Here is a 17,193-nt window from a genome sequence, read left to right on the forward strand (position 1 = left end):
TAGGTGTATAAATATTGCACACACACGTATGTGTAAGCCACAGCAGCAATTGGCTGAGGGAAAGACACATTCCAGTATTATTATTATTATTATTTTGCAGTTTTATACCTTTATTTGACAATCAGCAGTTCATCCTCAGTCACGTTAACTGTCTGTAGATTTTCGAAAGTGGTGACAGGTACAAAGGTAACCAATGTATAGAACTTGTTCGGTGAATCTTCATCCTCATTACGTTTTCCGGGCAACCGCACACAGATATGGTAGGGGACATTCCTTACTCCTTTGACCCAGACAGCTTTGTTGAGCTTGGTGTCAGTGCGCACGCCTGGAGTTCCCATCTCCTTCGTGGCAAATTTCCAGCTCTTTTGGAGTACCTGAGAAACCCACTGTGTGATGTGCTTGTGAATGTGGATGGTGTACTCTCTGCTCACTCCCTTCTTCTCGCCACCCTTCTTTGCAGGAGCCGTTCGGCCGGGCCTCGGTTGGAAAGGGAGCCAGAGCATTATTTTGTGCCTCGTTTTGTGTGAGAAACAAAAAGACTTTCTTATCAAAGCGTGGCCAATTAAAAAATAGGACTGGGTTGTTCACATCTGTAGCTCTTCTTCCTCTGAATAGCATTGGCTATTTTCCAGTGTAAAAATTAGTACTCTTGGTGGATTAAATTACCTGAGAATTAATTAGAAATCTCACAATTTCTGCTCAGGGTCTAAATGCTGCTTGAGAGCCGCTACCAGGGGGATGGGCTAGACAACCTTGCCTAGACAGTTCTGAGGCAGGAACTCCACTCTGCATGTCAGAACTAAGATCATATTCTTGGTCATTTCTTGAGCACGCAGCCCCAGTCAAGTCTATAATGAATGTGCATCATGATAATATCTGTGACTTGAGAATAATCATAAAGTCAGATGGGCCAGTTCAGTGGTTCTCAATCTTGGGGAGTTTTTCATACCTATTACTCTTTGTTCTGACACACGTCCTGATCTTCTGGGCAAAGTATGAGTCCATAAATATTCCTGCGAATTGAGCTAACTCTACTCAGTGGGAATGTTCTTAGCTTGAACTTAAAAGATTCGAATCTGAATCTCGATGCTTGCACGTAACTGCTCTGATTCTCAGTCTCTTACAATGTCAACTGGGTACAATGATAACTTACCACATAGAGGTTTAGTAAAGCCCAAAGGAGATGATGAGTGTAGAGATGGAGCATGGAGCTGGCAGATAAGCAGACCTGAAGATTGTGGACCATAGGCTGTGCCACATCAGCACCCCTTTCCTAGATTTGGGCAATACCCCCATTATGTGAGTCGTGATGGAAAGTGGATTCCCACCTTCCTCCACAGGAGGCTAAAGGGGAAGATAGTCCCTCTCCCACCCCCAGGTGGGCAGAGTGAGGGCACATGACCTAGACTCAGCCAATCAGATTCTTTGGCCTGAATTCGTTCTCTTGAGTGAGTAATGCAGACACAGAGGCCCAGAGAGGGTGGCAGGGTGGAGCGATACTGGGTCCCATGACTGACACTGTGCAGGCGCTGGGGCAGTGGCAGGTGCCCAGGGTAGACATTTTTGTTACCTAGCCTCCCTTCATTCCTGTGCTGCCTTCAAGCTTGACTCCCCAGAGAACACTGATATTCTGCCAACATATTGTAATATATTCCTTTTCTTCTTAAGTCAGAGTCACATTTCTGTTGCTTGCAACCAACAGTCCTGGCAGATACCCAGACATACATTTTGTCTGATAAACTTTAAAGCACTTTACTAATGCGAGGTATTGCTTTTCTTATTGAGATATGTCATAATTAAGGAACAAGTTAGAAATATTTATGAAGGATCCAAGATTAGACTTTAAAAAAAAAAAGAGTGTCAGTTACATTTTATTTATTTATTTTTTAAGATTTTATTTTTTCTTAGGTAATCTCCACACCCTACATGGGGTTTGACCTCACAACCCCCAGATCAAGAGTCACATGCTCCAGTGACTGAGCCAGCCAGGTGCCCCATTATATTTTAATGTTATAGCAAAATATCTAGTGGGAAGGATTATTTGTGATGTCCACATTTATGATATAAATATCTCTAGGGCTTTTTTTTTTTTTTGATCTTTAATCAGGTCTTTGAACTCACTACATTTATATTTTTGCTTAGCACTGCCCCCCAACCTCAACACATATAGCACCACTATAGCCTATAAAACCACATGGTTATTGTAAGTTCTTTTCAGTCTTTATCTTCTTTGTATTTTTTCTACTCCACTGGACATTTGTTCTTGGTTTCTTTCAAATGCTTTCCTTCTGCTGGCTGTCCTTCAGATGTTGGAATTGCTCAGGGTTCTTCTGTTCTCAATGTTCACATTCTTCCTGGACATCTTATCAGCCACTGTGGTTTCTGCCAACATCAAGGTGGCAGAAACTGCATTGTACTGAAAGTTCCAGCAGGGAAGAGACTTCTTCCTTCATATTCGTCATGACATACCTGTAGGGACTAACACAGTGCCTGGCACATAGTAGATATATTTTTCAAAATCTTTGTGGAGTTAATTTTGCTTCCTATATTCTGATGATAGGCTCAGATTGCTTCTGAGTTGCCGACCAGTAATGTCCACAGCATCTCTCTACTTGGATTTCCTGTGGGTTTCAAACTCAGTGTGTTAAAAAAAAGTAAATCATGATGTTCACTCTAGGGCGTAAATGGTCTGTTTCTCTGTGTTCCTGGCATGATGAACGGTGCAGCCATTTGGTCTCTTGAGGCAGCCATCTATAGATCATTTTCTTCTCACATTCCTTACCATCACAGTATTCGTGTACTCTTGATTCCATCCCTCTCCACCTCTACTTCCTCTCCCTGGCATCAAGCCTGCACCAGTTCTCCTGTGGATGGGCCCAAGAGCCTCCCATCTAATGGGCTCCTTTAGACTGACTCTGCTCCTACCTAACGTCCTGTCCCTCTCCCACAGCACCCCCGACCCCAAACCTTACTGGCTCCTACTTGCCCTTCAGGACTTAGCTCAGTCAGTCATTGAGAACTGCTTGCTGGCACCCTTCTGTGGAGTTTGTGCCTCTCTGTAGTAGATGAGTGCCCCTTAGCGTTCATCATTCCTCTCTGTACCCTGACCCATTGGCTTCTGGCTACCAGCACATGCTCTCTACCTCTCTGGACACTGCAAACTGCCTGGCCCCTGCATGGTGCAGGCTGAGAGTGCCAAGCAGTCCACCTCTTCCAGGATCCACTCTGAGCCTGTGACCAACGGTCCCTGGTACATAAATGTACCAGCTTTCTTAGCTTTGTTGGGATAACTCTGAGGCATGTTCTACAACCATCTCTGAGAGGCCCCAGCAGGATCAAACCCCAGTTTCCCACAGTGGTAATCTGCACTACTGGATACCTTCCTTTTCCTATCTCACTTCACACTCCTCTACTAGTTTCCTGGGAACACCTCCAAAATAAACTACATGGACTCAGATGTTTGCCTACTACCTGTAACTGGGCTCAATCCTGCCATAAGACTTTGGGAGACAGTGTAGAACACCCCTCAGAGTTATCCCACCTGGGGGCCTAGGAGATTGGGGTATTTGCCTACCAAAACCTCATTTGTCTTCAGTAAGGACTGCTTCCAGGGGCATTAACTTTCTGGTATTTCCAGCTTGCCCTGTGTAAGGAAGACTTGCTCCTTCAGGCAGAAAAAAGCCCTCAGGCATAGATTTACTGGTGTTCCTGGTAGGCGGCCTTCAACAGGCAAAGGTGAAGGTCAGGGGTGGGGCATCAACCATATCTGCTCTACAAGTTTAAATTTTGTGCAAGATTTTGTTTTATTGCTGCAACACTGAGGTTTTTCCTGTTTGTTTCTGGGCCAAGCGTCTTGAAATAGAATGCGAGACTGTTTTCATCCATGTTAAACATGGAGAGCATCTGGTTCTCTGACAGTCCTATTGAGCTGGTATGTTATCATCCAGATATGCTCTGGGATTTTTGTGTAGTCAGAATTACAACTATCCTTCTGGTTACCATTTTCCCTTGACTCCCCTTAGATTCTCAGGAATTCATGCACGGGCAGCACACTGGCCTGTGTTTAGTCAAATTGCTTTTGAGAGTGGTGCATGGTATCTTGGCTATCACCACAGAGCCATGCGCCTACAAGAAACTTTATTACAGAGAAAAAAAATACTGCCCTAGAACTCAGGGCATTTTATCATTGAAAGTCCAGACCTATTACAAATTGGCACCTCTGTTCCATTTACTTTCTGCATTCTTTATTTTGCACAAGTGGAAACATTTGTTTTGAAACTGTATTTGATTCTTGGGCTGTGTTTCTTAAGTGAAAATAGCTATTTGGATTATAAACATGGCACTGTAAACTGGTGTTTTGTCAGCTTAAGACTCAATGTATAAAGCAGCTGAACTCCTTGTCTCTCCAACCCCACCCAGCCCTCTTCCCGAGCTCCCATGCCGGTGAAGGGCACCGGGTCCACTGATTGCTGATGCCAGACTCTTGAATGTCAGTTTCAGCCACTCCCTCTCCCACGACCCCATTCCACATCCAGTCAGTTATCACATGACATGTCTTCCACTTCTTAAACATCTCTCCAATCTCCCTGTCTCCATCCCCACTGCCCTACATTCCATCACACCATGGCCAGTGACAGCCTCAGGAGTGGGCTTTTTGCCTCCAGCTTGACCCATCAACAGTGTACTCTCTCCTTTTGTTATTTGAGTGGTTGTCAGAAAATGAAAATCTGACATCCACTTCCCTAATGAAATACTTTGATGTGTTTCCATTGCTCTTTGAATCCAGTACAAGCTCTGTGACCTTGTTTGTAAGACCCTCTGGGATCTGAAACTACCTCTTCACTTCTTCATCACTGGTCTGTCACTATCTGTCCTCTTCTCAAATTTTATCTCAAACAAAATAAACTCTTTCAGCTCCTTGAATACGCCTTGTGGTCTCTCACTTATAAGTCTTTATGCACGCGGGCGCCTGGGTGGCTCAGTTGGTTAAGCGACTGCCTTCGGCTCAGGTCATGATCCTGGAGTCCCAGGATCGAGTCCCGCATCGGGCTCCCTGCTCGGCAGGGAGTCTGCTTCTCCCTCTGACCCTCCCCCCTCTCATGCTCTCTCTCTCATTCTCTCTCTCAAATAAATAAATAAAATCTTAAAAAAAAAAAAAAAAAAGAAAGTAAAAAAAAAAAAAAAAGTCTTTATGCACGCTCTTCCCTCTGCCTGGAACATTATCACTTTGGCTTGATTGCTTGCTTTTCTCAAGAGCCAAGTTCAAGGCCTGACCTGATGTCACTTTTTGATTAAAAATGTTGACTTTGGCTTTGCCTTTTATATTAACAGTGATAAACTCTATAATTCCTTACAGCTTACAGAATGATATTTGCTTCCCTCATGGGGATTCAAAGTAATTTTTAATGTAATATATTTGACAGGGATAAAAGGGCAGATTCAATACCTTACTATTACTATCAAGAATAAAGGTGGTAGAGGGGTGCCTGGCTGGCTCAGTTGGTGGAGCATGTGACTCTTGATCCTGGGGTTTGAGTTTGAGTCCCATGTTGGGAGTAGAGCTTACTTTAAAAAAAAAAAAAACGGTAGAACGGATGTTAATCATCTATAGTAATTGGTCACAAACCTTAATCCTACTCAAGTTTTTCTTGGTGGTCATAGATAAGCTGTAGACTCAGTTAACAACAATTTTCCTAGTTCTACCATATTTTTAAACACTATTAACATTTTGGCTCTGTGCTTTTCCTTTTCTCTTCATGTCTGAGTTGCCAGGAACTGACCATTTTGTCTAGTTCTAACAGTACCTGGACCTTATGATGAATTCATAGAAAAATCACTTGTGAAAATGCCTTCTTAAAAACACAGTGACACAAATGCATACAGTTGAAATTAATCAGAAGTTTTTTAAATAAAAATTATGCTTAAATCCCTGTGTTAAGCCTGTAGAAAACACAGATAAGCTCATAATTTACATCAAAGTTTACAGGATGGCCAGCCATCCCTGTTTGCCTGGGCCTTGGGGGATGGAGTGGGGTTTCTGAGATACATACAGGACTTTCAGTGGTAAAGGTGGAAAGTCCCCAGCAAACTGGGATGGGTTGATCACCCTAGTTACTTATCAAAGTATAGGTTCATAGCATGAGTCATTTTATGGAAAGTACTATATAGTTAGTTTTAACAAAAAAAATGATTTATTAAATGCTTAAACCAGGTGGGCAGAGAAGGGACATGAAGACACTCACAAGCCAGGAACATAGCGTGATCAAAGTCAACATGGTGCGGAACCATAAAGACTACCTCAAGAACTAGAGTGCCCAGGTTTGAAGATCAGTGTAGATCAGGAGATCAGAAAATTAAGAGGCCAAATTCGAACATCTTCCAGGTTCCAAGCCTGGGGTGGGGAGGGGCGCAGACCTTATCTGCTAATTGCCTGGGTGCTAATTTTGGACAACTTGTATGATTTTACACATCTGTGACTGGCATTATGATATAATAGAAGTGATGTTTTTGGAGGAGTAGTCTAAGCCTTGTTTTGATCCTTCATTTTTAAGAGAACGGAGACATTGGTAGGAAATTGTGGTCATCCAGAAGACAGCGTCATTACAGGCTTTGTTTTTTTTTTTAATTTTGTAAACAAAAGCAAGTATTTGGAAACTTGTGCTTTTTCAACAATTGACAGTTTGACAGGCTATACTGAAAACTACCAGTCTGCCTTATTTTATGAGAAATCACTTTGTGAAAATATAGATTTACATATATAAAAAATTAGAAGGTTATTCCTTGTATAAAAATATTTTTTCTTTTTCTTTTCTTTATTTTTAAAAAAAGATTTTATTTATTTATTTGAGAGAGTGAGCGAGAAAGAGAGCACAAGCAGGGGGTGCGGCAGAGGGAGAGGGAGAAGCAGGCTCCCCGCTGAGCATGGAGCCGGACGTGGGGCTCTGTCCCACGACCCTGAGATCATGACCTGAGCCGAAACCAAGAGTCAGACACTCAACCACCAAATGAGCCCCCCAGGTGCCCCAGCTGTCACTTCTTTGCTTAACTGAGACTTTCAGGATCAATAGCAGTTATAGTGATGAAAAGCAGGGGGAGTTACAGTCTGGGTAAGGGAAATACATGCAAAGATGCTGTGACCAGGACAGCACGGAAAATTCAAGAAACTGAAGAAGCTCTAGGTGACTAGAATACAGAGAGTGGGGTGGGGCTGAAGAGAGGTGGGTCGATCTCAAAGGGCAAGTGAAACCTGTTAGGACTTGGGACTTCTTCCTCATTGTTTACAGGGGCTCCTAAGTGCTTTGAGTGGGAGAGTGGCAACCGCTTGCTAAGGCCAGGCTGCCTTACTGGCGTGTGACCTGTGCAGTCACACGGGGCCTGGTGTTTAGAGGGACCCCCGCTGGGTTTAAGGCTTTGTTGTCACCATCTTGGAATTCTTAATAACGTTTGAACAAGGTGCCCTGCATTTCCATTTCTGGGCCCTGCCATTTACCTAGCTGGCCTTGACCAAGGCCCCACGTAGATAGGGCAGAGTGAATGAATAGTTGCTGAGAGCTGAGAGGACCATTTTTTCTGCTTACTGCTTTTTTTCTTTAAAGAGACTTTATTTTTTAGAGCAGTTTTAGGTTTACAACACAATTGAGGGGGAGGTACAGAGATTTCGCATATGCCCGCTGCCTCCATGCATGAGTGCATAGCCTCCTCCACTGTCGACCCCCGCCCCATCAGAGTGGGACATTTGTTACCACCGATGAGCCTACACTGACACATCATCATCATCACCCAGAGTCCACAGTTTACATTAGGGTTCACTCTTGGTGTTGTATGTTCTATGGCTTTGGACAAATGCGTAATGCTGTGTATCCACCATTGTAGTGTCATACAGAGTAGTTTCTCTTATTCATCCCTGCCACCCCCACCCTCCTTAACCCCCACATCCACTGACCTTTCTCCTGTCTCCATAGTTGTGCCTTTTCCAGATTGTGTAGTTGGAATCATATAGTATGTAGCCTTTCCAGTTAGCTTCTTCTCACTGATTTTTTTCCCCGTCTGGCTTTGGATAATTCTGCAGGCCACTCTATAAGTGCCAAAGTTCACATTTCTACTCCTGCTGTAATAATCATGGGAACAGGAGGTGTTGCAGGAACAATCAACTTTAGAGGGTTAGAGGACACACAAACACTCCAGTGGTCACAATGTTCCTGAGCAATAATGTGAAGAAAACATGGATGGATGTGGGAATGTCTATTCTGATGTTTTCTGAAGACATTTTTGTGTTTCCAGGTTAGTTCAAGGTATCTGCAGCATTGCCAGATCTAATCAGAGGACTAGTCATTCATTGCTAATCCTAAGGAAATAAACTTTGAGAAAACAACTAGCCAGTGAGATTTATCGATTACACCTCCTTAGATCCCAGACAGTAAAGTTATTTTGCATGCCAAACTTTTGTACTTAGAGACATCCCTTCCAGAGTCTGACAAGAATTAAAGGTGCAGGGGTGCCTGGGTGGCTCAGTCGGTGAAGCGTCTGCCTTTGGCTCAGGTCATGATCCCAGGGTCCTGGGATCAAGTCCCACATCGGGCTCCCTGCTCAGCGGGGAGCCTGCTTCTCCCTCTCCCTCCCTCTCATTCTCTCTCTCTCTCAAATAAATAAATAAAATTTAAAAAAAAATTAAAGATGCAAATATGCTCTAACAGAATGCTGGTTGGCAGTGGGGACCATCTTCTACCCAGCCAGAAATTTGCCAGAGGGCCTTCAAGCCATGCTTCTCCTATAGTGAAGCCCCCTCCACTGACAGTTTCCCTTGAGCTAATGACTCCTTGCTTCCTGTGCCATTTTGGATCTTAATTCTCACTACTTCAAAGAAAGCAGCAACCCTATCTTTTTCGGCTTTCCTCTACATGTTGTAGAATGTCTCAGAAATGCCATCAAACCTTTATTATTATGTACATGTGGTTTATGTCACTAATATACTCTATTTTGTAGATATTATATACCATGAATAGCTTTGCGTTTTTTCCTAAAGTATTTTGCTTTTTTCTGCCTATGTAATCAAAACATTCTTGTTGCAGATCCTGCCAGGGCTCCATCCATCTTCCCTGGCATTCTCGTTTCATTTATTGTGCACACCAGCTCTTGGGTGCATTCACTCGCAACAGCCAGGACCCGTGTCTGCTGTTTCAGAGGACCAGCCCTAGGCTGTGGGTCCCACTGCTTAGCGCGCGCACCGTAAATTCCCACACGTACCTGGGAACTTACTCCTCCTGGAGGATGGATGCGGTATGGGGGGGACAGCCAATGACTAATTGGTGTCGTGGTGCCATGTGTATGTGATAAATATTCCAGCTTCCTTATCAGATGACAGATGTGGATCCCACACTGTCTCCTCAGCTCCCTCCACCCCTGTGGATTGAGCCATAGTTAACTTTCCTGGGATCTTTGCCTGATACTACATCTTTCCTTGGCATCTTTACTTTCCTGGTCTCACTTTCCCACTTTGCTTCAGGTTCATCCTGGGAATTCTTATGAATCCCTTTTTTTTTTCTTTTAAGATTTTATGTATTTATTTGAGAGAGAGAGAGAGAGTGAGTGGGTGGTGGGACAGAGATAGAAGCAGACTTGCCACCGGGCGGGGAGCCTGACACAGGGCTCGATCCCAGGACCCTGGGATCGTGACCTGAGCCGAAGGCAGACGCTTGACCGACTGAGTCACCCAGGCACCCCTGAATCACTTTCCTACAATTCTTCACCTCAGTCTGCTTCTGGGGAACTTAGTATAAGAATTTGCTCATGTAGAGAATTTGCAAATCACCGTCAAGTGTAAAAACAACAACAAAAAAGAACAAAAAAGAAATCACACACCATTCTCCACCCCTAAGGCACCCACCATCAGTCCTTTTCTATGAATTAAAAACAATTTATTGAGGCATATTTTGCTTATCATATAGTTCACCCTTTCAAGTATATATTCCAATGAGTTCTTCATAAATTTGCTAAGTTGTCCATCCAGCACTACAAATTGGTCTTAGAACTATTTTGTTACCCTGAACAGACCCATTTAAATGGCATTAATCCTCATTTTCCTTCATCCTAGCTCCTGGCAACCACTAATCTACTTTCCATCTCTATAGATTTACCCATTATAGGCATTTCGTATAAATGGTATCATAAAATATGTGGTCTCTTGCATCTGCCTTAGTTTAGGCTAATGTTTTTGAGGTTCAGCTGTGTTGCATCTTGTATCAATTCTTTATTTCTTTTTATTGCTGAATAATACTCTGCTGTTCAGATACACCACCTTTTGTTGATTCATCACTTGGGGGACATTTGGGTTGTATCCACCTTTTGGACTGTTGTGAATAAGGCTGTTATGAACACTCACGTACAAGTCTTTGTTTGGCCAGTTCTCTTGGGTCGATACCTAAGAGTGGAATTGCTGGGTCATGCACTAACTCTATGCTTAAGTTTTTGAGGAACTGCCTGAATGTTTTGCAAAGCTCCTGGACCACTTTACAGTCCATCAATGTTTGAGGGTTCCAGTTTCTCTACATCCTTGCGAAGAATTATAATATAGTAATGGTCCTCTGGGAGACTCTATGTTTGTAGAGTTGTGATCTAAATTTTTCTCAAATCTGAATGGATTTTTTTAACTTCTTTGTTATCATTGTAGTACATTTTAAAAATATCTGATCCCCATTCAGTTCCATAGAGACCTCAGGGCACAGAAAGCCTATATAATTTGTGTCTTTGCTTACTGTGTCTTCACCCTGCCCTCTCATTCTTTCTTCTCTTACCCCTCTTTTTCTTCAAAAATAAGGATGGTTCTTGAAAGCATGCCTAATGAGTCTTGTCTTTCTTTTACCTTCTCAACAGCAGCTGACTAATTACTTTTTTAGATTTTTTAAAAAAGATTTTATTTATTTGGCAGAGAGTGACACAGCGAGAGAGGAGGGAACACAAGCAGGGGGAGTGGGAGAGGGAGAAGCAGGCTTCCCGCGGAGCAGGGAGCCCGATGCGGGGCTCAATCCCAGGACCCTGGGATCATGACCTGAGCTGAAGGCAGACCCTTAACGACGGACCCACCCAGGCACCCCACTTTTTAAGATTTTGATGGGGGCATTTTGAATGTGTCTCATCATTGAGCTTCGTGCTGAGGTACTGGAGTCTCATAAGCTAGCGGTAAATGGACAGGTCACACAGATCAACAGGGACTGGGGACATGAGGGCAAAAGGGTTTGCAGTGAGGTAAATTTTCTCCTGCAAGTCTCTTAATGAGACATCACCACATGAGTGGGTTGGTCTGGATTTTGTCACTCTCATGTATCAACCTTCCCCTTCCAAACCAGCCTGTCTGGTTCCTCATTAGATAATTTTCTTTGGACTCAGCATTTCTACAGATAGTAACTAAACACCTTTTTTCCCTTCACTCGGAAAAGCTCCCTGTTTTTATAGAAAACAAGAAGAGCTTGCTGAAATACTTCTCAAAGGCAGCCTTTCCAAATAAGTATATTTTCTCAGTTTTTAAAAATAGTTTAATCTACTCACAAACTCCTAGAAACATAGTGTGTCTTTTTCTAGGCAGTCTTCTGCATGACATCCATGCATAAGAAGCTGTACAAATGGTTATAAAGTTCTTCATTATTTAAAAGCATGGGAGAACAAACCAAATGACTGTATCTCATTTTCCTACGTGCAGATATTGACAACAGGATCACAGAATACAAGACAGAATAAAAAGATTATTTTTTAATAACAGCTTTATTGATATACAATTGATATACCAAAAATTCACCCTTTTAAGGTGTCCAGATCAGGGTAGGGGGTTTTTAGTTTATTTACAAGTTGTGCAACTATCATCACTATCTAATTTTGGAACATTTTCATCACCCCCACAAGAAACCCTGTGTCTTTCAGCGGCCACTCCTTCCTCCCGTCCTCCCCAGCCTGAGGAAACCACGAATCTACTTTCCATCTCTCTGGATTTGCTTATTCTGGACATTTCAGATCGATGGAATCATACAGTATGTCATCTTTTCGTGACTGACTGCTTTCACTTAGCATGATGCTTCCGGGATTCATCCATGTTGTAGTGTGTGTCAGGACTTCTTTTCCTTTGGTTGCTGAATAACCTTCCTCTGCCTGGATAGACCGCACTCTGTTTATCCAATCATCATTTGACAGACAGTTGGGTTGTTTCACTTTTTCAGCCCATGCCACATGCAGTGGTTCACTTTTTTGACCAGTGCTGCTGTGAATGTTCATGTACAAGTCTTTGTATGGACATAAGTTTTTCACTTCTCTTGGGTGTACACCGAGGAGTAGAATTGCTGGGTCATATGGTAACTCTATGTTTAAATTTTTGAGGAACTGGCCAACCATTTTACCAAGTGGGTACACTCTCTTAAACTCACAGTAATCACGGGAAGTGATGATTATATTTGTAGATCAGGAAATGGTGGCTCAGAGAGCTTTAAAAATCTACCTAATAAACCAAGCCTGTAATTATCAAAATGTTGGATCATCTCAGAAGTGAGGGCTTTTCAGTCCTTTAAGAATGTCGAGTAACCGAGATGGAAGGCCGGAACTTGGGACCTGGGTAATAGGTGTGTCTACCTCAAACTCTGAACATCTCAAGGGTAATTCCATAAGTGGCAAAACGCATCTGTAAAAATCACACTTCTGTTTTTAACAATGAAAAATGGCAATTATTTCTACAGTGAATACATATCACTTTGGAAATCAGGGAGAAAGGTTAAAGAAATAGAAAACATCATGCTACTGAAAGTCATGGTCCTATAAGGATTAATTCTGTTAAAGTCACCTCTTTTCCATTTGCTCTTTTGGTGGGGATGACGAATCCTGTGACCCATAGATTTTTATGGTGTTCTCTATCTTGCAGCGTATAAGGAGTTCATATTTTCAGGAAATCCGTTTCTGCTGAAAGACTCGCTCCTGTAGCCCCTCAACAACGCACGTGCCCTGCCATAGTTATTCCTAGTCTCTTCCCAGGACTGATCCCATGGGATAGTCACAGCACAATCTTTTCTTGAAGAGAGCAAACACCTCAGATTTGTTTCCTGTTTTAAATGATTGGGAACTGATGCCTCAGAACCATGCCATTACTTATGCTTGTAACTGCATTCGAATGGCCCATCCTCCTCTGCCAAGCTCAGTATTCTTTAGTGCTGGCTGTGGCTCTCGGAACCTTTTAATCAATCTTGACCTAGGGTCTTCTTTCAGGTTGCCCTCTGTGCCTGCAGTTACCTCACAGATTCTTATCTAGTCCTCCTCTCTTTGACATGCATGCGTTCTTCATGTGGATTCCCAAGCGTATTGCTTTAAAATGTATGCAGTTTCATACCTTTCCATTACATCCGCAGTTATTACAGTCGTGATGTTTTAGAGCTATGCACACAAAGGATCAGCACCACAAAGCAGTTTTGACAGCAGAATGGCCTGAATAGATGAGACCTGGGTGGGCTCTTATGCAATAAGTGAAGTTATTGATATTCCTTGAAATAGTAAGGCAATTCACAATGCTCCAACACCCAGCAGCCTGTGTGCAGACCTTCCTCCTCAAGGCACCATGTGGGATATGACAGAATGCTGCTCAGGAAGGTATCAGTGGGGCCTTCTACTCTCTAAGGGGCTGATAAACACTCAAGAGGCGGAGCAGAAATGTCCAAGGGCAGGGGTCTGCTTTTGGCTGGCCACACTAGCCACACCGGCAAAATATCAATTACTTGGCAAATTAGATCTGGGCAGCCAAAGTGAATAAGCCAGCATCCCCCCCTTATGAGGTTTTAATAGCTGGTGTACTCCTCTTTGATGATAATTATTCATCAGAGTAGTACCTGCAATTAGCAGATTTTCAGTTTTGCAAAATTCTCCTATAGACCTGGCACATTTCTTGTCAGTTTTATTCCTTACCACTTTACAGATTTATTTTTGTTTCTTCCATAGTTGCTTTGCTTTTCTGGATGAAATCTATTTTTCCGTTATGTTTTCAATTTGGTTCTTGTTGGCATATAGGAACTCTATTAACTTGTATGTTGGTCTTATATCTGGTGACCTTATTGCTTTTGTATTAGTTCTAATAAATTTTAAATTAACATGGTTGGATTTGTAGAGAGGAAGTCATTTATCTTCCAATAACAATAGTTTGGGATTGTATTTTTTATCTAAGGTTTCTTTGTATCTTCTTGTCATATATATTGATGGAATCTTCTGGTACAATGTTGAATGTGGGCATGTTTGCCTTGCTCCTGAGTATAATGGGGCCACTTCTCAGTTTCCACTGTTTTTGGGTTTTTTTTTTTTAAGATTTTATTTATTTATTTGACAGAGAGAGACACAGCGAGAGAGGGAACACAAGCAGGGGGAGTGGGAGAGGGAGAAGCAGGCTTCCCGCAGAGCAGGGAGCCCGATGTGGGGCTCGATCCCAGGACCCTGGGATCATGACCTGAGCCGAAGGCAGACGCTTAACGACTGAGCCACCCAGGTGCCCCTCAGTTTCCACTGTTAAACAAGGATGATTTCTATCACTTTCTGGTAGATACCCTTGACCAAGGTGAAGCAGTTCTTTCTATCTTGATTTATTAATAGTTGTATTTTTCTTTAATGTGCAAGCCTTTGAAATTTTGCAAAACATATTTTAGCATCTGTTGACATGATAGTGTTATTTTCCTCCTCCTTTAATGTAAACACATAGAGAATTCCAAAAATAGCTGTCCTGATGTTGACCCTCCTTGAATCCCAGGGATAAAGCCTACTTCATCATGATTGATTATTATGGAGTTTTTAATTTACTTTAAAGCTTTGTGATCATTCTCCATTAAAAAATACTTACTGAGTATGCCAAAAAATAGCTAATGAACCATGAAGTTGTTTGAAATTATAGTAGGGGATACAAATAGACTAGTTGGCTATACTGTTTGCTTTTTTTCTGAGTAATTCCATTCCATGCAGACATGAGCAATAGGATTTGATCTTAGAGAGAAATGACTTCTTGGCTGGGTAGACCATATTTTTCCTGGTAATTCATCTGGTGTCTAACATTGAGTAGCCTTCTGGCTTATTTTGTATGTTTAAACAACCTGTTCAAATTCACCTAAGTTGCCGTAACAGTCACTTGCTGACAAAACTCTTTTCCGAGCTTGTGGAAGTTATTGCAACCAGGAAATTTAGTTGATTTCAGTGTGTTGCATTCGTCTTTGCCCAGTGATCTCAAGTTGCAGAGACTCTCACTTTTTCTTCCATCAATTGTCAGGAGCAGTTAGTAGGCTGCAGTACTTCAGGGTATGAATCGTCTGGTGTCACACCCCAGCTCTGCCATTAACCGGCTGCCAAAACCGTAATTCTCAGTTTCATCATTTTTAGAATGAGAGTATTAAGATGCCTTATGGGTTTTTGTGGCTATTAAATGAGTAAATAGAAAGCACTTGAAATAGTACCCGGGGCACAGTAAGTATTATATATGTGTTAGCTGTGATTTTAGATAATCAAATTGGACTTGTTGATTTGGCAGTTCTGTTACAGACACCATTGTCTTATGATCGCACATGAAATATTTTTTCTTATATATGACTCATGGAAACACATCCCATGTGGAATTTGACTAGTCCTTTACTCATTCAGGGCATTCCTGAAAATAGGCAGTTTTATTTGACGAGGTGTTTTTCCAATAATAAAAAAAAAAAGGCTGGCTGATTTTTCCAAAATATTTTGCGTTTTGGAAAACTCAGACGGATGAGGTTGAAGCTGGTTATCAGGATAAGCCAATCTGTCTACTGATACAAAGAGAAAAGTCATTTGGCATTGGTCACCAATAGTCAACAAGCAGTGGGGCTTGCAGAATATGGGTTGAGAAGCAAGGGGTAACTCCCACCTCTCACTGCTCCCCATGGGGCTCTTATGCCACCTGCGTGTTGGCTCAGAGAGCTAGCAATGAGCTGAAGCAGCTTACGGGGGGACTCAAGATGGAGACAGAGATGGTGTGCGGCCTCTGCTCCCAGACTCCCTGGGTTCAAATCTGAGCTTCACCACTGCTCACCAGCCAGTTGACCTTGGATATGTTTCCAATGCCTCAGTTTTCTCATCTGTAAAATGGTGATGATGATAGTAATTAAATCCTAGAGATGCAGGGAGAATTTTTAAGGGAAAATCCCTGTTCAGCACCAACATAGGACCTGACACACAGGAAGTGCCCCATCCGTGATGTGTCATTTAGCACAAAGCATTTATTATCCGTGATCTTTGTTCTAGTCTGCAGGTCATCATATCTCCAGCTGGGCAGCATGTCATATGTGAAAGTCTGATGACAGAAGAGTTCACTGCCTTTTATTTAAAAAAAAAAAAAACTTCAGCAGTTTTTAGTATATCCACAGTATTCACAGATGTGTGCAACCATCACTCCAGTCAGTTTGAGAGCATTTTGGTCACTTCAAAAAGAAACCTCACACTTTTTAGCTCTCACCTCTCTCCACACACACCCCATCCTTCTTGTTAGCCCTAAGCAACCATTAATTTACTTTCTGTCTCTATGCTTTTGCCTGTTCTGGACCTTTCAAATAAATGGAATTATACAATATTTAGTCTTTGGTGAATGGCTTCTTTCATGTAGTTTAATGTTTTCAGGCTCCATTTGTGCTGTAGCATGCATCAGTACATCATTCCTTTTTATGCCTGACTAATATTCCACTGTCTGGATAAAACACTTTTTTTAAAAAACATGAAATACTTTTAAGGTGTTTCAAATGTTATTTTATTTTATTTAGTTTATTTTTTAAAAGATTTTATTTATTTGTCAGAGAGAGAGAGCAAAAGCAGGGGGAGCGGCAGGCAGAGGGAGAAGCAGGCTCCCCGCGGAGCAGGGAGCCCGATGCGGGGCTCCATCCCAGGACTCTGAGATCATGACCTGAGCCGAAGGCAGATGCTTGACTGCCTGAGCCACCCAGGCATCCCTAGAACACATTTTGGTTATCCATCCATCAACTGATGGACATATGGGGCTGTTTTTACCTGTTTTCTAAAAAAAGGTGTTTTTTTTTAAATTTTTAAATATTTATTATTATTTTTTTATTATGTTCAGTTAGCCACTGTATAGTACATCATTAGTTTTTGATGTGTTCAGTGGTTCGTTAGTTACGTATAACACCTAGTGCTCATCACAACACATGCCCTCCTTAATACCCGTCA

The 17,193-nt window shown here is 42.2% G+C and overlaps 1 protein-coding gene across 1 annotated transcript in view; it reads left to right on the top strand.

Annotated features, from left to right (window-relative positions):
* The window catches only part of ARHGAP6 (Rho GTPase activating protein 6), a 472,720-nt gene that overhangs the window by 66,547 nt on the left and 388,980 nt on the right, over positions 1 to 17,193 (top strand). The window contains exon 3 of the mRNA XM_044911567.1: positions 15,062 to 15,081. Within this exon, the coding sequence (XP_044767502.1) occupies positions 15,062 to 15,081 (20 nt within the window). The remainder of the gene's footprint in view (positions 1 to 15,061; positions 15,082 to 17,193) is intronic.

This window comes from Neomonachus schauinslandi, chromosome X (assembly GCF_002201575.2).
Source record: "Neomonachus schauinslandi chromosome X, ASM220157v2, whole genome shotgun sequence".
Taxonomy (NCBI): Eukaryota; Metazoa; Chordata; class Mammalia; order Carnivora; family Phocidae; genus Neomonachus; species Neomonachus schauinslandi.